At 40.3% G+C, this 24,436-nt stretch overlaps 1 protein-coding gene across 5 annotated transcripts in view; it reads right to left on the bottom strand.

Moving 5' to 3' along the window:
• MYO1B (myosin IB) overlaps positions 1-24,436 on the bottom strand; it is a 183,336-nt gene that overhangs the window by 79,010 nt on the left and 79,890 nt on the right. For all 5 annotated transcript variants that reach the window (XM_057551139.1, XM_007171453.2, XM_057551137.1 and 2 more), the window contains exons 4-5: positions 19,498-19,592; positions 2,775-2,879 (exon numbers count right to left, since the gene is read on the bottom strand). In XM_057551139.1, the coding sequence (XP_057407122.1) occupies positions 2,775-2,879; positions 19,498-19,592 (200 nt within the window). The remainder of the gene's footprint in view (positions 1-2,774; positions 2,880-19,497; positions 19,593-24,436) is intronic.

Here is a 24,436-nt window from a genome sequence, read left to right as displayed (position 1 = left end):
TCTTTAAATTAAGAGGTCGGGCATCAAATCCCTGGAAGCCTCCACAACTTCATTAAATTAAATGAAGATTCGCGTAACAAGAGCTCACATGATTAACAATGGCTAAAAGCTGGTCCAAGTTTTGAAAGCAATCACCTGATCAAGATGTGTAAAGCTCACTGTGGATATTCAGTAGCCAAACCTGTTGTGTTATATTTCATGTTAGCTAGTATTTTTATGTTTTTGATTGTAAAAAAAAAAAAAAAAAATAGTTGGCTCCTGCTAGTTAAGACAAAATTTAAAGTCAACACAGGGCAAGTTCTTTGATTCAGAGATTCCACTTGGAATGGGTATGGTTTTGTAGGTCCCTGACAACAAATTCTCTCTTAAATAGAAAATAAGCTGAGATGTTATATTAAGTAAGGAAACCTGCACATGGGAAACACTCAAAAAAGGATGCTGAAGAGGTTCACATCCTTATCCTACATCCACCACCAGCTAAAGCATTTTAATAAATGCAACCTTGATAATGGTGAGTGTTGACCTAGTCAACATGAAGACCACGACATTTTTCGTGTTTTCATAGGCTAGATCTTTGTGGTGGGTGTCAACACGCAGGGATGCCAAATTAACTAATTTGCACAGCCCCAAAGTCCAGCACGAGATGCTGACACATAAAGGAGAGTTTATTGTGGCTTGAAGGTCAAGGGCAAGTGAAGGAATTGCTTCAAAAAAACTTTATTCAGGGTGCCATTTGCAAGCCATAAACCATCTTTTCATCAAACAAATCTGAGTTGCACATTACTAAACACAGCTCTAAACACTAAAGTCTTTTACTGTGAGCCACAGAATCAAAAACAAGTGTTCCATTATAGAACACTTGAGACACATTCCTCGATTGTTTTTTTTAAGTTCATTGTTCTAAATGTTCATTTACAGTAGCAGCTCCAGTTAAAAAGTAAAGCATTCCCACAAAAGATAATACATGCCCACAGTACACATTTCTTCCAGTTCCTGCACTGGGGCCTAGTTTCAAATACCATTGAATAAAGGGCCAGATTCTAATCACAGATGCAAGCTATAGCATTCCACAGTGTTTCTCCTTTAGATCACAGCATTCTTAAAATACGCATCTATAGAAATATAACACATGTATAGCATCCTAACTAAAAGCAAAAGACAGTAAGCAAAAAGTAAAAGACTGGAATAATAAGATAAAGATAAAACACTCTCTACAATAGCTTCTTTTTTTGTTAAGGTCCTGAAGGGGAAGAAAGATCAATAACAATGTAACAGGTGTTCTGGCCTTTGCTTCTCACAAGCAAAGTATTCTCATGAGTTTTATTTCACTATCTGGAGGATAAAGATGCATGTGGTGCCTCCTTGTAATAAAGTGGAAGGAGGGACTAGGCCTGAGTAACAAAGACAATGGGCAGGTTCTGTTCCTCCATACTGGGGCTGGGGGGGTCTCCCCCCACAGAGCAGTTCTGCTTTAATCCATGTTAAATCTTGACCTTCCATGACTTCGAACAAAGGGCTGAACCAAACTACTCTTCTAGACCAGAGATTCTGATCAAGGTGGTCTTGATCCCCACAGGGGACATCTGGCATTGTCTGGAGACATTTTCAATGGTAACAACTAGAGGCAAGGGTTAAACATCCTACACTTCACAGGACAGCACCCCACAGCAAAGACTTATCCAGTCCAAAATGTCAACAGCACCAAGGTTGAGAAACCTACCCTACCCCAACAACTGTGTTAAATGACAACACTGGCATGCTTACAATATAAAGCAAGGCAAAGGGCTTTCCAGCAATAGGAAGAGGCTTTGAGTTACTGTTTCCAACATAAGGATGGTTTATACTGATGGTTTACGCCAACCTCCATGGCAGAAGGGGACTTATCTCTGGCTTTGTTTTCTGATGGTATTATGAACTAAATGTTTGTGTCCCTACCCGACCCCACCCCCCAATTCATATTTTGAAGCTCTAACCCCCCAGTGTAATGGTATTTGGAGATGGGGCCTCTGCGAGGTAATTAGATGAGGCCAGGAGACAGCGCCCACCTGCCCATCATCCCCCCTCCCCCTCCCATATACACACACAAAGAAGAGGTCATGTGAGCACAGAGCAAGATGGCAGCTGCCTACAAGCCAAGGCTTCAGAAGAAAACCTACCTTGCCAGCAGGTGATCTTAGACTTCTGAGCCTCCAGAAGTGTGAGAAAATAGATTTCTGTTGTTTAAGCCATCCAATCTATGGTACTTTGTTATGGCAGCCCAAGCTGACTAACAGACACAGAAGGCCAACCACAGAATTTGAGCTCTAAAGTCAGGTTTAGGCTTTTTGTAACCCTGAGAAAACTGGTCCTTAAATATTTCTCTGGCATAGCCTTGGTTTCCCTGACAACAGAAATCACCAGCCATGGGTGTTATCCTGAATGATACAATAGTACTGCCCTCACATTGCTCTTTTCCACCAAGTTTCTCCCAGCTGTCAAGTCAAATGCAAATATCAGTTGATTATTATTAAGCAAAATGTAAGTAATTCAAATAAAAATTAAAACGGAGAAAAATGATTGCAAGTGGGAGAGCTCCTTTTACACGAGTAAAGCGTTCCCTCCTTCAAGTGCGTGAAGTCAGGAGTTCCTAGGATGCCGCTACCTTTTGCTCAGCAGGTCTGGGCCTGACTCTCCCCCTCCCAGCCCACCTCCCAGCACACCACGTGCCGGAAGTGCCCTGAAAACTGGATTTACCGCTCAAGTCACACCGACCCAATGTACACAGAAAATCCTACCTTCCAGGACTGGGTTGGACTGTAAAAGCTGTTCTTTGACTTGATTAACTTCTGCTCCTTTTCCACAAACAGCTGCTACGTAGGACATAACAAGCTTGCTGGCCTCTGTGGATGAAAACAAGCCATATTAATAAATTAAGCAGAAAAATTTTTTTTCAACTTTCAGGGGAAAAGATTTGGGAGAGAAGGCCCAGTAACAGTGTTTTCAAATGACTTCACTCCTGGGAGCAAAGAACGTTTTGGAAACCTTTTAAAATATTCATGCTTTCTATTCAGACATGTCATTGATTCAGATATAACAGGAATTGTGCTTAAAGGTTATCACTGGGTTGCTAAAAAATTGGCTGAGTAAACATAGCCAACAAAATCTGAGGAGGACTATCTTCTTAAAGCAATTGTTTCTTAAAAAACTAAAAATAGAGCTACTATATGATCCAGCAATCCCACTCCCAGGCATATATCCGGAGAAAACCATAATTTGAAAAGATACACGTTCACTGCAGCACTATTTACAATAGCCAAGACATGGAAGCAACCTAAGTGTCCATCGACAGATGAATGCACAAAGATGTGGTATATACAAATAACAGACTACTACTCAGCTATAAAATAATGAAATAATGTCATCTGCAGCAACATGGATGGACCTAGAGATTATCATACTAAGTGAAGTAAGTCAGACAAAGACAAATAGCATATGATATCACTTATATGTGGAATCTTAAAAAATGACACAAATGAACTTATTTACAAAACAGAAACAGACTCACAGACATAGAAAACAAACTATGGTTACCAAAGGGGAAAGGAGGGGGAGGGATAAATTAGGAGTTTGGGAGCAACAGATACACACTACTATATATAAAATAAACAACAAGGACCTACTGTATAGCACTGGGAACTATACTCAATATTTTGTAATAACCTGTATGGGAAAGAATCTGAAAAAGAAAATATACATATATGTGTGTGTGTATGTATGTATATATATATATATATATATATATATAAGTGAATCACTTTGCTGTACACCTGAAACTAACATAACATTGTAAATTAAATATACTTCAATAAAAAATAAATTTTTTTAAAAAGCAATCATTTATATACAAATACTATATTATACATAGGTGATTCAAGTCAAAATTAACTTGATAACCTGGGTGTCTTTATCAAATGTATTTTTTAAATTTAAAAGAACTGCCCTTCCTCCAAAATAGTTTCTAAATCAAATTGGTTTGCTTACAATCAGATTAAATTAATTACTCTTCAAATTGATTAAAAAACTAAGCAACTAATCTTAAGGATTTGAATACAAGAAGTACAGACCTTCCAGGGCATCTTCTAGTTGTTTTCATAGGCTTCACTCGTAGAACAAGTTCCCTGCTAAAAGTAGCAGGCCACCAGAGGCATATGAAGAATTCTTAGCTCAGACTGGTAAGGTGGGCCGAATTTGGTTTTATCCTTCCCCTATTAGTACATGTCTCCTCTCAGCATCTGTTTCCAAGAACCTGATCCTTTTAATACTGAGTTCCAAGGAATGATAATAGATATTCAGGGGAAATGAAGTCTAAAGTCAAATGAATTTAGGGCCACAGTAAGTTAGATGAAGTGAAATAGGTTTCCTTTTTAAATGGCTTCTTAAAGGAGCATGTGCATTGTGGAACTCTGGAAAAAGATGGAGAATGCACCATCTCCCAAACTTATTTGCCATAGAATCTGTTTCTCATTCAGCTGTCCTAGTTCTAATGTTCCATAATCAGGATCTGGGAAATACTCAACTATTAAATGTCAGTAGAATAAAACATGGGCCCAGGTCCAGGCAGTCAAGGCAAGAAAAACCAATCTCCCCAAATCTTGCTTTCTTGCAATTTCTTTGCTCTGGTGCCACTGTCTGAGGGCAGGAAAGCCTTCCCCAGGTGTGAGTGGCAGTACCCCTACCTATGGGTGTAAGGGGACAAATCTCAACGCTGCTCTTTCTCCCAGGGAGACCTGCAGGTGACTTCCAGCCCATTTCCCACCACTGAAGAAATAATAAATGAACAGTCGGAATGCGACCTTGGGCGCATTGCCCAACGTGTGCTTCAGGGCGTATATACAACCCCAAAGCCTCAACCAATAACAGGAGCCACAGAGCGCCAAGAATCTATGCGGGTCCCATGAAGTTCTCAAGGGAGTGCTAGCAAGTATGGTGCAGAGGAAGCAGACGATCTCATGGAGCCCTGAGGATTGCGGTGGGATGCTGGGTACTTCTTCAATGGTTGGAGTTAAATCTCCCTCCAGTTTGCTTTCTGGGTAACGAGAATGGGTCCAGGTAGATTCTCTGGTGGTCTGTGATGGCGGATGTCTGCAGTCTCCTTTTAAAGACTGTAACTGAGAAACATCAGTCTTTGCATCTTTGCAATACCCTCCCTCCAAAGGGCATAGTCCCTTAACACATCCTCCATTGTGTAAAGTTCCTGAGCTACGTTTTCCAATGTTCTCAGGGTTTAACTATCTAAAGGCCGGTGAACTGTTTGGACACACTTCTGCTGCTCCATCGGGCTGAACGGGCCTCAGTCATGAACAAAGAGTTTATATACTATTACATTTCATTTCACTTCTTGGTGCTACATTCCCCTCTACCCACCAGTTCACACTGGAACTCTTCTTCTGTCACTTTGGGATACTTTGTTTCTAGGCTCCCTGGCTTTCAAAGTCAGGTGAGGCTGCCCTCCCAGCCAATTCCTGACATCTTGTGCTACCTAGTCTCCAACTGTGGGCCAACTCTCCTGCATCGCCCACACATTCCAACCCTACAGTCTGGCCTCTGAAACAACTCACCTCCAGGCTTTCTCATCATCCTGCTTTCTCAGCAGCATTCTTTGCTCCCCATCCCCACCTACACTCTCACATGTATTATGTATATTCTTTCTTGACTTGAATTTCTAGTCTTCCTACCCATTACGCTATTAGAAGAGTGGAAGCATTTATAGGCAAAATAACTGCTCCAGATAGTGGCAAACACACACACACAAATATATATGTACATATTTTAGATGAAAAGCTAAGTTTTCTTTTAGGTAAACTGGCAAGAAATAGTAAAAGTCCAGGCCGTCCTATATTGCTTATTCCAGTGATTATGAACCTCACTGCAGCCAAACCTCAAACCTCAGATACATGGCTACACCCAGTTCTCTGGAAGTTCTGTTCTGGTCCAGGATGGACACCATGGACAAACTGCTTTGTGTGTATGTGTGTGGGAGCAGACGGAGGGGGCGTGATCAACCAAGAACGAGAACTCTTTGGTGGCTGCTAGAATTGATATGACCTCTCAGAGACCTTTTAATGGCCTGAACTAAATGGCATCAAATTCTCTCAGGGTCAAATCTATTTAAAAATGGCGCCAGGAGCAGATCTATTGGAATTTGGATTGGACCTACATCATATGGCTGTTAAATTGTATGTAAACCCACAATATCTACTGAGATGTAAAGATGAGTTAATTTAAATTGAAATTAGGAATCAGTTTTATTAACTTTAAAATCTAAGTACTTCAAATATCATTTTTAAATATACTTCGAAGATCCTTCTTTCTAAGTTGTTAAAAAGATTTTATGCTCAGATTCTTAACTATCTTCAGGAATTCTATTACTGTGCTCATTTTAATAATTCATTTTTGGAAGCTGGGATTAAGGGTAATTTTCTCCAAAGTCTCATTGTCTAAAAGAGACAACTCATTATTTTTTTCCTGACATAATACTTGATCTTTAACTCAAGTAGTTTATGAGATAGTCACTACTTTAGAAAAAGTAAGTAAACCTGTACCGACAAGTTGCAAGGTCCAATGTAGTTTAGAGGACTGTTTTCATTATATTTCACCATGCTGCAAACAGGAAGTAACAGTTATCTCATGAGGTTTTCTGCTTCATTTCCTTTGGCTCTTCTGTGCTAAAGTTCAAATAAATTTGGATCTTTATTCAAATGTTTACATACTTATCCAAATCAAAACTCTATGTAATAACCTCTATGAATGACAAATATTGTATTTCTGAGGAGAATCAAGAATTAAATTATCATCCTCCTCCATACTGCAAAGCCTAGTTCTTGAATCATGTTGACTATCATAGGAGCCAACTAAACATGACCTTGGCAAGCACAGCATAAAATCTTAAGCATTTTCCAAGGCAATACTTTTGAGTAGACCGAATACATTAATCTAGTAATCCTACTCTCAGTGACAATGTCTTGCATGTTTGCTGTAAAAATATAAAAGGATTCTATTTAGGACAAAAAGGTGTATTCTTCACATGTACTCAAAATACTGAAAAGCACTGCCATTCTAGATATAAGAACACTGGCATTTAAAATTGGCAAATCATAACAGCATTGCTTAGAACTCATTCTTAGTTCATCATTTTCTCTAACTCACAGATACTTTACATATGTAGATTTATGCACATATATATGTTTGAATGTTGAATTTTAAAATGCATTGAGTTGGACAAACAAAATATGAAGTCTTCAAAGTCAAAATATCTTCTCACCAGAAAACAGTAGAACATCTAGGGTTATCAGATATCCTGCACTAATGAACAAATGGCCTATAACAAAACATTTCTAGATCAAAATATCTAGACCAGAATTCATTTCTATAAAGAATGGAAAGGGGTTGTAGATGATCGTTTATGATTCTGGGCATTTTAAATTCCTGTTAAGGCAAGAATGATAACTAATTTAACTCTGTATACTCTGGTACCTTGCACTGGGTTGTGAATAGTATCTACTATATGTTATTATATAATTATGTAGTATGTAATCATATAATCATATAAATTCATATACTATAATATTCTTTATGTAAGAAAACATTGTGAAATAGCAATCAGTGAATGAGAAAGAGAAAACAATGAAAGACATTTGTAACCATGAGGACAAAAGGATGGGAATCTCATGGGCAAGTATGAAAACCTATGCATGGAATCAAGCAGGCTCCACATAGATACTATGTCAGGAAAAAAAAGGTAGGAATACAACAAGGCTTATTCTGAGCTTTTTTTTCATAGCTAATAAATTTATCCAGGAGTTAACAAATATCGATGCATGCATTCATAGATACAAGTAATACCATAGGTCACAGACATATAATATAAACTATGTCATATATGTCATACAGCATACAGAAAGCCATACATTTATACACACACAAATACTGACATATTTTTCTACGTCTATACCTCTCTATCTCCTTGGTTAAGACACCCAAGTTTTTCTAGGGACTATGCTTACAAAGGTCTCATGGTCCAGTGACCTAAAGAGTATGACTGCCTAAATCAAGCAAGCCGTGTTTGTATACAATGAAACAAGGACTCTGAAACATAGAACACCCTTTTTTAGCAGTCCTGAGTCTGCAGTGCTGCAAAATCACCCAGCTGCAGCACATCCAAACTGACCCGACAGGCAGCTGGGAACTGCCCCAATCATTGTACCAAAAACATGGGTCTTGCAATGAGAAACACAGCCTCTGCTCCAAGAGGAATCATGACTGGCAATGTTTTTATTGAAATACAACTATATGTAAGTTGCTTTGCTTCTGAAAGTTGGCCACAAAATCTGATAATTCATATAAAACACATGAGTCAAGAGAGGCCTCTCTCACATGAGGAAGAAACAAAACAAAGCTCACGACATTTTGGCCTTGAGCTTGCTTAGCTATTCCGCTTCCATGTGGAGATATTCAGCATTGTAAAACGCTCATGGATGTTTAGGCTACAGTCAGTCAGTCACATCTCTGTCGCTGACCGAGTCAGAAAACTATCACAGATGTAAAGCAGTACAAGGTCATTTGGGGTTCAGAACCAAGGGTCTTAACAAGCAAGGCAGGCTTCATAACTCTTCTAGCAGATGGCTGCAGAGTTCCTAGAAACTGATGTAACTGTAAAATTAGAAATCAAATAATTTATAATGCTTTCTTATATCAGGATCATCTTCTCAGGCCCACAGTTTACTCTGATGTCCTTGGAAAAATGCAGTTATGATGGTTCCCTCATGTTCTGCCTCCCTGCCCCCATTAGTGCTTGAATGATTTTCCACAAACTATTTGTACTCATGATAGTGAATTGTGAGTTCACTGCCTAGAAATAGTTGGGCACTTTTATGAGGCATGATGAATTTTTTATTTAGCACAGCAGTAATGAATTAAATAGGACCCCAAAGGATTCAAAATGTTCACGCCTCTCCCTGAGTGCCCACATTATACAACCCTACAGTGTAAGAGTGTCTCCAGTGTTTAAGACCAATAACATCATCATCTGCCAAGGGGGGTTTACAACCTCGTTAACTTAATTACTTCTTATAAAATGAGCCCTCTGATACTACATGGTGGTTCTGTATATGCTATTAAGCAAAAACTCTCACTGAAAAGAGATACTATACGTTAAGTACACAGCACATTCCAGGCCCTCAATAAATGTTAGTTCTCTTCTTCTTTCATTCATTCACTAACATAAACATGCTAATAGCTACATGTATTCAAAAAAATTTTGGTGACTAAGATAATGTGACATTTCAAAAATGGCCTGGCATTCCTCTTCCCCACAGAATTGAGATTAAACCCCTTCTTGAAATTCCTCACACACTGTACTGCAATCTCTGTATTATTTTCCATCATTTCGTTTTCCCGTAAGTAATCTCCATGAAACAGAGACATTAAACAACACAAAGTCTATGCTTTACTCAAAACTATAGTTTGATGACAATTAAAACCTTAATACAATTTGAAACAATTTCTGTACCCCTGCTTTCAAAAAGAAAGAAAAGTAGAAAAAGATGGGAATACGTAAGTAAAACACTAAATGTCTCTATGGAAATGGAGGTAGGAGATGCTATTGGGATCTATAAATGAAAAGAAAGGGCTGAGCAGCTACCAAAGAGTGTAGCTGAGTAGATATTTAAAAACAGCAGCTCTCAGGAGTAGTGTCCACTGCCCAGCACCAGGATTTTTGTGATAATGGACACATGAAACATCACCAGATCCAAAAAGCACAGTAGCTCAAAAACAAGACAAATGCTTCAAGTGACTTCTGGACAGTGCTACTCAAAGTACGGTCTGAGGACCAGCACTACTCAAAAGCTGGTTGGCCCAGGGACTGCTACTGGTCTATCTACACATGAGAGTAGGCGTTGAGAAGTTTTTGTAGCAATTTGGTAGTTTATTTTGTCTGTGGAAACTAAAACCAGAAACTGGGGTCTGAATTTTCTATGTCTTCTTTTATTTTATTTTTCTGGTATTGGTCAGCAGCAGACTGCAAGAGAAGGGAACCTGGTGCTTCCCAGTGGAAGGTTTGAGACGTACTGCTCCAGGGTGTCTGTGGTACCCTCTCCAGCCTCTTGCTGAAGCAGCACCTGTAAACAGAGCTTCCTACCAGAGGAGGAGGTGATGACCCTGTGAAGCAGCTGTCCATTCTTCAGCTTAGGACAGAGGGCAAAGGGGTCCTAGAAAGGACTAAATCCAGGGAAAACGATAGGATTTCAAGTGGTGAATGGGACACTGAAACAAAGAGGACAAGTTATTGACTAGAAAAATAGAAAAGAGAAGAGAAAAATACAGAAAAGAAGAATGAACTCCATGTGCCACTAGATTTCCACCAGAGGAATAAGGTGTTTTTGTTTTTCTCAGAAAAGAATGAATGCCCTCCCTGTGAAATAGTAACAGCAACCTCCATTCAGTTTCTCAATAAAGAAGGTACACGAGCCTACCAGGAGATGGAATTTTGCTCCAGGAGGAAGCAGTATGGTTTACAACTCTCTGAGAAGGAGGAGGTCATATACTAACATGGCTCATAAGTGGATGTGCTGTCTTCTTGGAACACATGTTCCAGAGGAGATGAAGAACTGGCCAATACCAATCAAACCAGTGACCACAACCCACTTCTGATGACTCACTCAGGAACAAATTGAAACAATCAGATACTCAAAGAAGTCTTTAGACATGATGAAGAATGAGTAAAAATCTAAAAAATTTAATAGGCTTAGGAATATTTTCATCTCTTCCTCCCTTATGCTTTAAAAAAGGAAACATATGTGAAATGAATAGGCTTGTAGAAACAGTCAAAGGGATTGAGGTAGGGGTAGGTGGCATGAGATACATCACCAATGCAAATGACTTCTGTCAAGGGACACAGTTTTTAACTTGCCTTGCCACCATTTTCACTGGTTAACCTGGAAGCAAACAAGAAGCTGTATTGCTTCTAAGAATTAAATTCTGTTTCACAAGAAAAGAACTGGTTAGTGACACGGAAGGAGCAGAAACTTTCCCCCAAGATACCAGTGTCCTCTTAAAGTTCTTACTGGAAAGAAAGAGTTCTAAACAACCAAAGATATCACAAATTTCTGAGTAAACAGTGGTAAGAGCCTATACCCAGAGTTCAAATGAATGATCTAAAAAGGGGTGGGAAACTCTATATAATGACACTGGCTACATACAATAAAGAGCAAGCCTTTTAGTGAAAAGTAACATGAGCTGCCATTAGAAGGGGGGAAAGCATGAGGGGAAGGTGAAGAACAAGGTCGAGGCTAGATCAAGCAGAATCTTGTGTAACAGGCACACGGGGTTTGGCTTATATTTTGGTGCAATGGAAACTATTAAATATTTTTATGTAAAAAGAATCTTGAGGCAAACAAACATGGAAAAACAATATACCAAAACTGATGAGATGCAGCAAGAGTGTTCCAAGAGGAAATTTTATAGCTGTAAATGCATACATCAAGAATAAAAGAAACGGGCTTCCCTGGTGGCGCAGTGGTTGAGAGTCTGCCTGCTAGTGCAGGGGACACGGGTTCGAGCCCTGGTCTGGGAGGATCCCACATGCCGCGGGGCGGCTGGGCCCGTGAGCCACAACTACTGAGCCTGCGCGTCTGGAGCCTGTGCCCCGCAACGGGAGGGGCCACGATAGTGAAAGGCCCGTGCACCGCGATGAAGAGCGGTCCCCGCACCGCGATGAAGAGTGGCCCCCACTTGCCGTAACCAGAGAAAGCCCTCGCACGAACCGAAGACCCAACACAGCCAAAAATAAATAAATAAATAAATAAAGTAGCTATAAAAAAAAAATAAAAAAAAAATAAAAAAAAAAGAATAAAAGAAACATCTTTAAAAAAACCCTAACATTATACCTCAAAAAACTAGAAAAACAAGAACTAAGCCCAACCTTAGCAGAAGATACAGTTTTTTTTGAGGAAATAATGAAGATTAGAGCAGAAATAAATGAAACAGAGAATAAGAAAGCAGTAGAAAAGATTAACAAAATTAAAAGTTGGTTCTTTGAAAAAATAAATCAAATTGGCAAACTAACCAAGAAAAAAAGCGCTCAAATAAATAAAATTATAAGTGAAAAAGGAGACATTCAACAGATACCACAGAAATAAAGGAACATAAGAGACTACTATGAACAATTATATGCCAACAAATTAGACAACCTAGAAGAAATGGATAAGTTCCTAGAATCATGAAGAAATAGAAAATCTGAACAGACCGATTACTACTAAGAAGACTGAATCAGTAATCAAAAGCCTCCCAAAAAGAAAAGCCCAGGACCAGAGCTATCTCAAACTCTTGCAATACAAAGAAGAGGGAACACTTCCAAACCCAGCATTACCCTTATACCAAAGCCAGATAAGGATACTACAAGAAAAGAAAACTATAGGTCAATATCCTTAATGAATATAAGGGCCAAAATTCGCAACAAAATACTAGCAAACTGAATTCAACAGCACATTAAAAGGACCATATACCATGATCAAGTGGAATTCATCCTTGGGATGCAAGGACGGTCCAACACATGCAAATCAATACATGTGATACCTCACATTTAACACATACATCACATTTTAATAGAATAAAAGAATAAAATCATATGATCATCTCAATAGATCCAGAATAAGCATGTGACAAAATTCAACATCCTCTCATGATAAAAACTCTCAACAAATTAGATAAAGAAGGAATATACATCAACATAATAAAGGCCATACAGGACAAGCACACAACTAACATCATACTCAATGGTGAAAGGTTGAAAGCTTTTCCTCTAAGATCAAGAACAAGACAACCCTCCCCACTCCTATTCAACATAGTACTGAAAGTCCCAGGCAGAGCAATTAGGCAAGAAAAAAGAAATAAAAGGCATCAGAAACAGAAAGGAAGAAGTAAAGTCGTCTCTGTTTACAGATGACAGGATCTTATGTACAGAAGATCCAAAAGACTCCACCAAAAAGACTGTAAGAACTAATAAACTAATTTAGTAAAGTTGTAGGATACAAAATCAACATATAGAAATCAGCAGCATTTCTTTATACTAACAATAAACAATTTTAAAAAGCAATAAAGAAAACTATCCCATTTCCAATAGCAACAAAAACAATAAAATACTTAGGAATAAATTTAACCAAGGGGTGAAAGATCTGTATACTGAAAATGATAAGACATTGGTGAAAGAAATTTAAGTGACACAAGCAAATGGAAAGCTATTTCACATTCGTGAACAGAAAGAATTAATATTGTTAAAACGTCTGTACTATCCAAAGCTATCTATAGATTCAATACAATCCCTATCAAAATTCCAATGGCATTTTTCACAGAAATAGAATAAACAATCCTAAAATTCATATTGGAAGCACAAAAGACTCCAAATAGCCAAAGCAGTATTGAGAAAGAAGAACAAAGCTAGAGGCATCATACTCCCTGATTTCAAATTATACTACAAAGCTACAGTAATCAAAATAGTATGATACTGGCATAAAAACAGATACATAGATGAATGAAACAGAATCAAGAGACCAGAAATAAACCCATGCATAAGCAGTCAACTAATACTTGACAAAGGAACCAAGAATATTCAATGGAAAAAAGGCAGTCTTTTTAATAAATGGTGTTGGGAAAACTGGATATACACATGTAAGAGAATGGAACTGACAAAAATTAACTACCACCCACAAAAATTAACTCAAAATGGATTAAAGACTTAAATGTAAGACCTGAAACCGTGAAACTTCTAGAAGAAAACATAGGGGAAAACTCTTAGACACTGGTCTTGGCAATGATTTTTTGGATATGACACCCAAAGCACAAACAACAAAAGCAAAAATAAACAAGTGGGATTACATCAGACTAAAAAGCTTCTGCACAGCAAAAGAAATGATTAACAAATGGAAAGGCAACCTACTGAATGGGAGAAAATATCTGCAAATAATATGACCAATAAGGGGTTAATATCCAAAATACATAAATAGCTCATACAGCTCAACCAAAAAAACCCCCAAACAATCCGATTAAAAAATGGGCAGAAGGCATAGCACAGGGAGATCGGCTTGGTGCTTTGTGACCACCTAGACGGGTGGGATAGGGAGGGTGGGAGGGAGGGAGACGCAAGAGGGAAGAGATATGGGAACATATGTATATGTAAAACTGATTCACTTTGTTATAAAGCAGGAACTAACACACCACTGTAAAGCAATTATACTCCAATAAAGATGTTAAAAAAAAAAAAAATGGGCAGAAGACCTGAATAGACATTTTTCCAAAGAAGACATACAGATGGTCAACAGGCACATGAAAAGATGCTCAACATCATTAATCATCAGAGAAACGCAAATCAAAACCATAATGAGATACCACCTCACGCTTGTCAGAATGGTTAATATCAAAAAAACACAAGAAGTAAGTGTTGGAGAGGATGTGGAGAAAAGGGAATTCTTATGTACTCTTGGTGGGAATGTAAATTGGTGCAGCCACTATGGAAAACAGTATAGAAGTTCCTCAAAAAATTAAAAATAGAACTACCATATGATTCAGCAATACCACTCCTGGGTATATATCCAAAGTAAAAAAAATTACTATGTTGAAGCGATATCTGCACTCCCATGTTCATTGCAGCATTATTTACAATAGTCAAGAAATGGAAACAAGTAAGTGTCTGTCTATGGACGAATGAATAGAGAAAAATGTGGTGTGTGTGTGTGTGTGTGTGTATATATATACATACACAACTGAATATTGTTCAGCCAAAAAAAAAAAAAGAAGGAAATCCTGCCATTTGTGACAACACGGATGAACCATGAAGGCATTATACTAACTGAAATAAGTCAGAGAAAGACAAATACTGTATGATCTCACTTACATATGGAATCTAAAAAAAAAAAAAAAAAAAAAAGACAAATTCATAGAAACAAAGAGAAGAGTAGATTGTTGGTTTGGGAAGGAGAAGGGGGAAATGGAGATGGGTGAAAGGTGGTCAGAAGGTACAAACTTCCAGTTATAAGATGAAGTTCTAGGGATCTAATGTACATCATGGCAACTACAGTTAACACTGTATTGTATACTTAAAAGTTGCTCAGAGGTATTCCCTGGCGGTCCAGTGGTTAGGACTCTGCGCTTCCACTGCAGGGAGCACGGCGTTCGATCCCTGGTCAGGGAACTTAAGATCTTGCATGCCGTGCGGTGAAGCTAAATAAAAAAGTTGCTAAGAGAGTAGATCTTAAAAGTTCTCACCACACACACACACACACACACACACAAAGGTTACTCAAACCAAAATTTTTTTAACAGGCCAAGCGTTTGATCCAGTTTTCAGTTTTACAGATCATTCTGGTGTCTGTGAAAAAAAACTGTAGGCAAGCATGGGGGAAAAGAAGAGACCTGTTAGATATTGCTACAAACAGTCCTCAAAGGAAGTAATGGTCGGTGGCTTGGTCTAACTAGAGTCGCCATATGGATACAAAGAAAAGGAAGAAAGAACTTGGCATGAGATATATTTTAGAGGTAGGGTTGACAAGATTAGAAAATGGGATTCATGTGGAAGATACAGAAAAGGAAAATATCAAGGATGACTGTTACATCTCTAGCTTGAGAAACTAGGCTGATGGGTGGTCCCATTTATTGAGACCAGGAAGTTTGGGTAGGAGGGTAAAATCAAAAGTTCGGTTTAGGGCATGCTTAGTTTGAAATGCCTCTGAGAGACCCCCACAGACTTGTCAAGCAGGTACTGGATGTGTAAGCTGGGAGACAAAGTAAGAGGTACTGAGTGGAGTGTATAGTTTAGGAGGCAAAAACATAATCTGAGACTAGTTGTGACCCCCCTAAAGAGAATATAGAAAGATAAGGAAAGATGATCCAGAACTAGTCAACACAACAACTTTTTTTTTTCTTTTTGGCCATGCCACGAGGCTTATGGGATATTATTTCCCAGACCAGGGATCGAACCCGGACCCTCGGCAGTGAGCGCTCAGAGTCGTGACCACTGGACTGCCAGGGAATTCCCCCAAATTAACTTTTAATGAATTAACTATGTTTCAATTTTCAGTTGTCAGGATCAGTCTTTGTCCTGGTCTGAGTCAGTATTTTTGTCAATTTCTTAAATTAAGACACAGGAGGAGGCTCGGGTTGGGGGATGGCATTTATCCAATCATTCAAATATGTAGTGATTGCCTAATGGGTCCCAGGCATTAAGTCAGGCTATAGGGACACAGAGATGAAGAAAACATAATCCCTGCCTTAAAGAGACACTGGAGGCTAGTTTTAAAAAAAAAATTACCAACAAGGGCAATGTGTTTAATGGCACTCAGAATCACGTTCGGGCTTCCCTGGTGGCGCAGTGGTTGAGAGTCTGCCTGCCAATGCAGAGGACACGGGTTCGAGCCCTGGTCTGGGAAGATCCCACATGCCGCGGAGCAACTGGGCCCGTGAGCCACAATTACTGAGCCTGCGCATCTGGAGCCTGTGCTCCGCAACAGGAGAGGCCGCGATGGTGAGGGGCCCGCGCACCGCGATGAAGAGTGGCCCCCGCTTGCCGCAACTAGAGAAAGCCCTCGCACAGAAACGAAGACCCTACACAGACAAAAATAAATAAGTAAAATTTAAAAAAAAGAAATTAAAAAAAAAAAAGAATCATGTTCAAAGTATGAAGATACAGCTTAGCATAGTGGATGAAAATGGTGCTGTGGATTAAATGTTTGTGTCCTGCTGAAATTCATATGTTGAAACCTTAACCTCCAAGATGGAGCCTTCAGGAGGTAATTAGGTTTAGATGAGGACATGAGCGTAGGACCTCGGTGATGGGATTAATGTCCTTATAAGAGGAAGAAGACCAGAGCTTGCTCACGCTCACTTTTAAACTCTCTCCTCCCATGTGAGGACACAGAGAGAAGGTCCTCACCAGGCACCCTGACTGGACTTCCCAGCTTCCAGAACTATGAGAAATAAATGTCTGTTGTTTAAATCACTCAGTCTCTGGTATTTTGTTACAGCAGCCTGAGCTAAGACAAGTGGGGTCTCTAGAGCTATATATCTATCTGCGTTCAAGACCCCAGCTCTGCCACTTACTCACTGTGTAAATTTAAGCAAGTTGTTTAACCTTTCTGTGGCTCAATTTCCCCATCATAAAAATGGGGATAAGAAGAATACTTATCTCATATGTGCAATATGCTAACCACAATGCCCAACACATGGTAAGTGCTCACGTAAGTTAGCTACTATTATTATTTCCCAATGGCATGGCAGTGGTTCTATGGGAGGGGACAGAATCATAAACAAAAGATTCTACATGTAGGCTTAAAATAATTTTGTTGAACAATACCCAACTGAGAAAATCTGACCAAACAGAAGTTAATATACAAGAAACCTATAACATCTTGCTCGATGAAAAGACCAATATGAGTCAGTACATGTACCACATTAATAGAAGTCTAGTACCCACATTAAGAGGGCAATAGTTTCACAATAACCAGGAGCAAATTTGAAGTATTCTGTTTACTTCTTGGGATGCAATTTTATAAAGCATGTTGACAAACTGGGAAGATTCTGGAATAATATGACCATGACAGTGAGGAATTTGGGAACGAGATTCAATCCTCCTGTTACATGTTCATATAAGCACCCTTACAAGTGCACACTTCACTTCACTACACTTAATGTTTTGTATATAAATTGTATGTATACATGTATACATTTAGATGTATGTACATATATAGCGTAGAGCTATTGTTTATCTCCTGTACTACACTATAAACTTGACAAGGACAGGAATGGTGTCTGGCTCACCAATGTATCACTAGTACCTACTACAGTACCTTTCACCTAGTAGGTACTCAGGAATTATTTCCTAGATGAATGAATAAATGAATGTGTATCACATGAGAAATTTTTAAAGAAAAGGGATTTTTAGCCCTAGGAAGATATGATGGATGATTGCAAAGAATTAAGTGATTGTCCTGTAGGAGAGAAAGTAGACTAATTTGGTAAGGTCCCAGACTGCAGAGTTAAGACGAATACATAGAGGCAGAATTCATCTCTAGGTAAGGAAGAACTTTTGTTACCAAACCTGTGTGACAAAGTCCATAGGCCGCCTTACAAAGCAGTGAGCCCTGCATCACTACAAAAGGAGTTTGGCTGTCCCTGGGGAGGACCCTACACTAGATGGTCTATAACTAAGATCCCTTCCAATTATATGAGTCTGTGCTCTCTGTTACCTTAGATTCTTACATGCCACTCTTTTCCCCTCCATTTCTGCCCATCCAGAGCCTAGAACCTGCACAACCTTGCAAAGAAACAGTGCACTATGTCTCCAAAGGCTCCGGGAAGGGAGCTGGACACATCTTATCTAACCATTCTTTCTCCAGCTACTTTGAGGGGTAGGGAAGAGGTACTCCTTAAGAAAGTGGAGGAAGAAATAGGTATAGAAAGAAAAGCCATTTCAGGGCAGATAGGGAGACTTTAAAGGCACAAATCTAACTAAGGGCTAATGAACAAAATGGATTCAGTCAGTTGATTGAAATATCCATGGGGGATTTTCTTCTCTTGAGCATCAGGAAATCAAAGTTATTAATCTGATAATTAAATAGCCAAGTAAAGTTGAAGCATTTAAATTCCACTTTGGCCAACTAGCAGAAATTACCAATGATCCAAGTCTTATCTATAAAACAAGAACATCTTACAGATGAACCAGTTATGAAAATACCATCCTCCTCTTTCATGGACTCATCAGTTCCATCAAAGAAACCTACTGACAACAGCGGTTCTAACCTGTCCAAGTCTGGACTCAGAGATCACAGCTCTTTTGAACGTTTTCCAGGTAGCTGGGCACCATGTGTAAAATCACTTTCTCACTCAAGACAATCACACAGATTGCTTTTATTAAAAGCACAAGGAAAAAAAAGCATACTCCCTCCCCATTTGAGAGGTTGTTTTATGGGGAGGTTGCCAGCCTGTCTAAAAATGTGTACAAAAATCTCAATTCTTCAGGCTTCAGAGGAAGACTTTTTCTACAGCGAAATCCAGCATTTTCCTGGTGCCCTCCCTCACTTTTTAGCTTTTAGATAGTCTGTGGTTGTGGGATCTCCAAACCCAAACAGTCTGGCATTCCTTAGGGAAGTGGTGAGACCTTGCACTAGACCTTGGTGTCTTGGAGGGAAGGTAAAAGACCTTGAAGTACACAGGAACTGCAACAGAAAGGTCTAGAATCCAGAAAGAGACTCCCACATTGGTTGGAACACTTTTGATAGGTGCCTGCTCCTTCATGTAAGAGATGAGGCAAGTCCTTCCCAGAGAACATTCCAGGATCCGAACCACTAGCCTTCCCACCATGAGCCCTGTGAGCTTCATGCTAATGAAGCTCCACCCACCCGCTCTGCCGTCGTCATTCGGTGCAGCGTTTACCCTTCTATAGGAGAAAGTAAGGTTGTCCGGTGGCCTTACCTGTTTTTCCTGCTCCGCTTTCCCCAGTAATCAGAATACACTGGTCTTTATCTTGATCTCTTAGGGATCTGTATGCTTCATCTGACAGGGCAAAGCTGCAGGGGGTAATGGGAAAAAAGTCCTTAAAATTCAGCTCATTATTATGTGTTTATCAGATATAACTAACTACAGGCTCTTTAAAGGGTCACTGATACGCTTTAGATAGAAAGCTGAGATATCACATTTTATTTCCTTCAAATTCTTAAAGTAAATAAATAAAGCTATCCATTCTTTGTGGCCCGTGTTACCTTCTCCTATGCATTCTCTCTTAACTGAAACGGTACTGATGTATTGTACTCTAAAGATATAGAGTACATGTCCACATGTCCACAACTGGATAATGTTGCTATTTCCAGGACAATACACTGGAGTTTTGAAACAATGAGAAAAAAATTTTTTCAAACATTAGAAAAATGTTATCATATACCAAATAGCTGATATAACCATCACTAAGCTAAACATAGAACTACTGCCTTCACAAACAAGATGGCTGAAACTGTAAGGTCCACCAGAGGCAGGTGGTACTATAGGTTTGCCATGGTTCTTGTCCAGATGACAAAGGGCCCCCTATCAAGAAAGTCCTCATGTTGACCTTCCCCTCCTCAAAATTTACTAACAAGGTAAATTTTGCTCCCTCTAACTGAAAAATAATTTTGACAATATGATACTGTACTTAAAATAGGAAAGCTCCTCTTCTAATTCATTTATTAACAAGTACTTATTGAGTCTACCTTATGTGAAGAACACGCCAGGAATGCAGGGGAGAGAGATACAAAATAGAAAATAGGTTAAGTGCAAGGAAAAAGATATGCGCAAAACATTGCAGAACCAGACAGGGCCCTCAAGGGGGTAGGGGTTTGGAGTAGGAGTATCTTAAGAGGTAGAAAAACAGCCCTAAAGAATTCATTAGCAAGACAAAGGGCTTTTAGGCAAAAACAAAGGCCGTATATCCTAGGAGGTGGGGTAAAGGGTATAAGCAGTTGCGAGCTGCTGAAAGGCAAAGCCTGAGGAGTGATGCGCTAGAGAGATGGGCAGACTCCAAATCAGGAGAACAGAGGTGATCGGGAGCCACCCAGCGGGAATGTAAGCAAGGGAGGGACAGGATCATATAGTAATCAGAGAGTAATTAGAGCTAAAAATAGCAGCATTCACCCTGTACCAGCATGGTCCCCCAGGACCTTCATATTTAATCATTTTAAATCTCACAACAAAACTAGTACAAATAAATTATTATTAATCCCATTTTCAGATGATGAAATTGTGGCAAAAAGTGAAGACAGAACTTGCCAAGGTCACACTGGCAGTGTGCTCTTGACCACTGGGACACACCACCTCCGTGTTCTGGACAGAGATCACAGGGCCACAGGACGGCATGTAAGAGAGACTGATCTGGAGGCAAGGAGCCTGGGGAAGGGCTGGGATACAGGAAGAGCGTCAATTCAGCCAACCAGACTTTGGCTTCTCTTCAGGAAATGTGTGGCGCCATTAATAATGACAATGTACTGAGCACCTTCAATGTGCCAGGAGCTGAGTGAAGTGTTCTCCTATTCATCATCAGATTTCATCCTTACAGTAGCTCTGTGAAGTGAATGCTACTTGCATCCTTAAAGAAAAAGGATCCGGGGCTTCCCTGGTGGCGCAGTGGTTGAGAGTCTGCCTGCCAATGCAGGGGACGCGGGTTCGAGCCCTGGTCTGGGAGGATCCCGCGTGCCGCGGAGCGACTAGGCCCGTGAGCCACAACTACTGAGCCTGCGCGTCTGGAGCCTGTGCTCCGCAACAAGAGAGGCCGCGATAGTGAGAGGCCCGCGCACCGCGATGAAGAGTGGCCCCCGCTTGCCGCAACTAGAGAAAGCCCTCGCACAGAAACGAAGACCCAACACAGCCATAAATAAATAAATAAATAAATAAAATTTAAAATCTTTAAAAAAAAAAAAGAAAAGAAAAAGGATCCAATGAGACTGAGAGGTGACATGACATGTCCAAGACCAGGACAGTCATAACTTGAACCCAGAAATCCTGTGTATCACATTCTTCCCCTCTCCTCACATCCTCTTACGATTATCTGTGACCTTATCCTCTGGCTGGACCAATGTGAGGCCCCCAAAGAGAGTCACCACAAGCCTTATTTGTAACCGTCACATCAGTGACTCCAACCAACGCCTTGCACATAAATATACTGATTTGTTGAATGAACATATAAGGAAAAGGAAAGAAAGGGACTTTTTCGAGTAACATGTTGCTTTAGCTTGCTTATGTGAACAATGTACACTGATCTCTTTCCATCCAGCATGTCTTCCTCACCCTCAGATCCCTTCAGCCATCCCCTAAGTAACCTTGAGTGTCTTGCTCACCTCCCAAGGTCGCTCAGTGGCCTCATCCTTCTCTAGTGTTCTCTGAATCCCCGAGGAGGAAGCAAACATCCCCCTCTGCACCACTGCATACTGGGACAGTGGACAAAACAGTGAATCCCAGAGGCAGATGCATCCTGGATGGATAGGCTTCCCTGGGCCCCATACCCCCAACTTAACACCTACAGGACCCCGAGCAAGTCACTCACCCTGGCTGAGTTTTCTTCAGGTACAAAATTAAAAATGTAGCCACGTACTTCCACTTAGAGGATTAAGTATACCTGTATGAAAGCACTTTAAAAGTGATCAAGTCCTGAATAAACGTCCAATGTCCTCCTGTATCATAATTAGTTATGCAGACATCTTCTGATCCCTTACCAGAGTGTAAGCTCCTGGGGGCACAGCCTTTCTGTGTAATTAATCTTTGTGCATCCCACAGAGCTATGAACATAAGACATCGTCTATACCAAAATACGAATGCATGAATGAGTGGATCCTCTCAAGTACTGACAAAGTTCCTACTGGACTGCACTCCATAAAGGGTGGTGAACAGGAAAGCCATGTCTTCTATGACCTTCACAAGGGGAAGGAGAGCTTTACTTGGATTCCTTATTAGGCTTCCTCCCTCCCACTCCTTCCACCTCCAGACAATAGCTCGGTGATGCCGCTGTCATTTTCATCATTGGCAAGAAACAGAGGAAAGCATGTTATGGCAAATATACAAATGAACTTTTCCAACCACACACATTTGCCGACCTCTTCGTGGGTTAACACAGGCCTTTTCCCATGCTCCTAAGACTGCAAGTTAGCTTTATATATTACACTATTACTAGATCCCAAAGGATGCAAAATGACTTCTAACGTGAATAACCACATATGATTGTGCGTGCACATATATATGTGTACACACACACACACGAGGGTTCAGAAGATCACCAAATGACCCTGGCATGGGTTTATTTCAAGTCAAAAAAACACCTAGCTTGAACACTTACTTTCCTCTTGTCTATCTAGACAGAATACTTAACTGCTGTTCCCCAAACCGGGCTTGATTCATCTAACGAGGAGTGTATTTTAATTTAAGATAAAGGCTAAAAGGGATAAGTTATTCTGTCAGGACTCTGGAGAGTCCCTGATTTCAAACTGCCATGAAAATTTACCAATTAAAGTATTTACGCACCGGGAAAATTGGCCTGGACCACTAGCACACGCATCTCAAGCAGAGCATAAATGTCATCATACTTATTTCGTATAAACACGAAAGATCTTGACTTCACTTAAAAATGACAAAGGGGGGCTTCCCTGGTGGCGCAGTGGTTGAGAATCTGCCTGCCAATGCAGGGGACATGGGTTCGAGCCCTGGTCTGGGAAGATCCCACATGCCGCGGAGCAACTGGGCCCGTGAGCCACAACTACTGAGCCTGAGCGTCTGGAGCCTCTGCTCCGCAACAAGGGAGGCCGCGATGGTGAGAGGCCTGCGCACCGCGATGAAGAGTGGCCCCCACTCGCCGCAACTGGAGAAAGCCCTCGCACAGAGGCGAAGACCCAACACAGCCAAAAATAAAAATAATAAATAAATAATAAATTAAAAAATTAAAAAAAAAATGACAAAGGGGCAGGCAGGTCCTGAAGGACACCAGCTCCCCTCCCAATCTTGCTCTCTTTCTCTCTGGCAACGTTAGCACGTGCCCATCACCACGGCCAACATTTATAACTAAACTGAAACCACATGCCAGTCTTCGCAACCACTCTGTAATTAAGGAACTTAAATAAATCTTTAGAGAAGTTTCTACTTAAAAACAGTTGTGACCCATATGCTTCGCATTATTTTGTGAGCGTGTCATCATTGTGATTTACCACACACAAAAATGAATGGTTTATTGAACTATGATGATGATAATAACAGGCAAACATGGTTTTCATCCCACCACATCAAGAGCAGGGTTTCATCCACTTTGTCTGTCCTCTAGTTGAGCTCTAAGAATAGCGACAGCCTGACGTATGAGTGTAAGTCCCCCCTTCATTTCCAGATCAGCTAAACGGCTGTTCGTTGAGAGCCAAACTTTCCCCAACACCAAGCATGTTCGCTGCACGTCTGCAAATAGCTGTATCTATCGCTTTTAGGTTTTGGAAGCTTGGTTTGGGGCTCATCTGTTATGTTCTGTCAGAGCAGAAGATTGGGTTCCATGTTCAAAATTATCTAGTCGGTGTTTATGTTCCTTCTCCACCTTATTTCTGTTCAGAATGTTAATCTCCACCGTGGCCCTGCTTTCGTGGGCATCAAGGGTAATGGCAGGGCTTCTTTTCCCCAAATTCCAAGCTCTCCACCCTGCCATTTCCTTTCTAGGTTTCTTTCACCTACTGTACGAAGCAGAAAAGATGATGTGACACCCAACACATCACCCACCACTACCTAAAGCTTATGCTTATGTTCTCCCAAGCAGTCCCCTACTTTTCAGTCCCTCTGGCTATCCTCTAATGAGGCGCTTGAGGAATCACTCTCCAAAATGGTCAGATCCGTTTGAGGACTTTTGGTTTGTCATCTCCATTAG

This window comes from Balaenoptera acutorostrata, chromosome 8 (genome assembly GCF_949987535.1).
Source record: "Balaenoptera acutorostrata chromosome 8, mBalAcu1.1, whole genome shotgun sequence".
NCBI lineage: Eukaryota > Metazoa > Chordata > Mammalia > Artiodactyla > Balaenopteridae > Balaenoptera > Balaenoptera acutorostrata.
The sequence above is the reverse complement of the archived record's forward strand: the minus strand, read 5'-3'. Positions and strand labels throughout refer to the sequence as shown.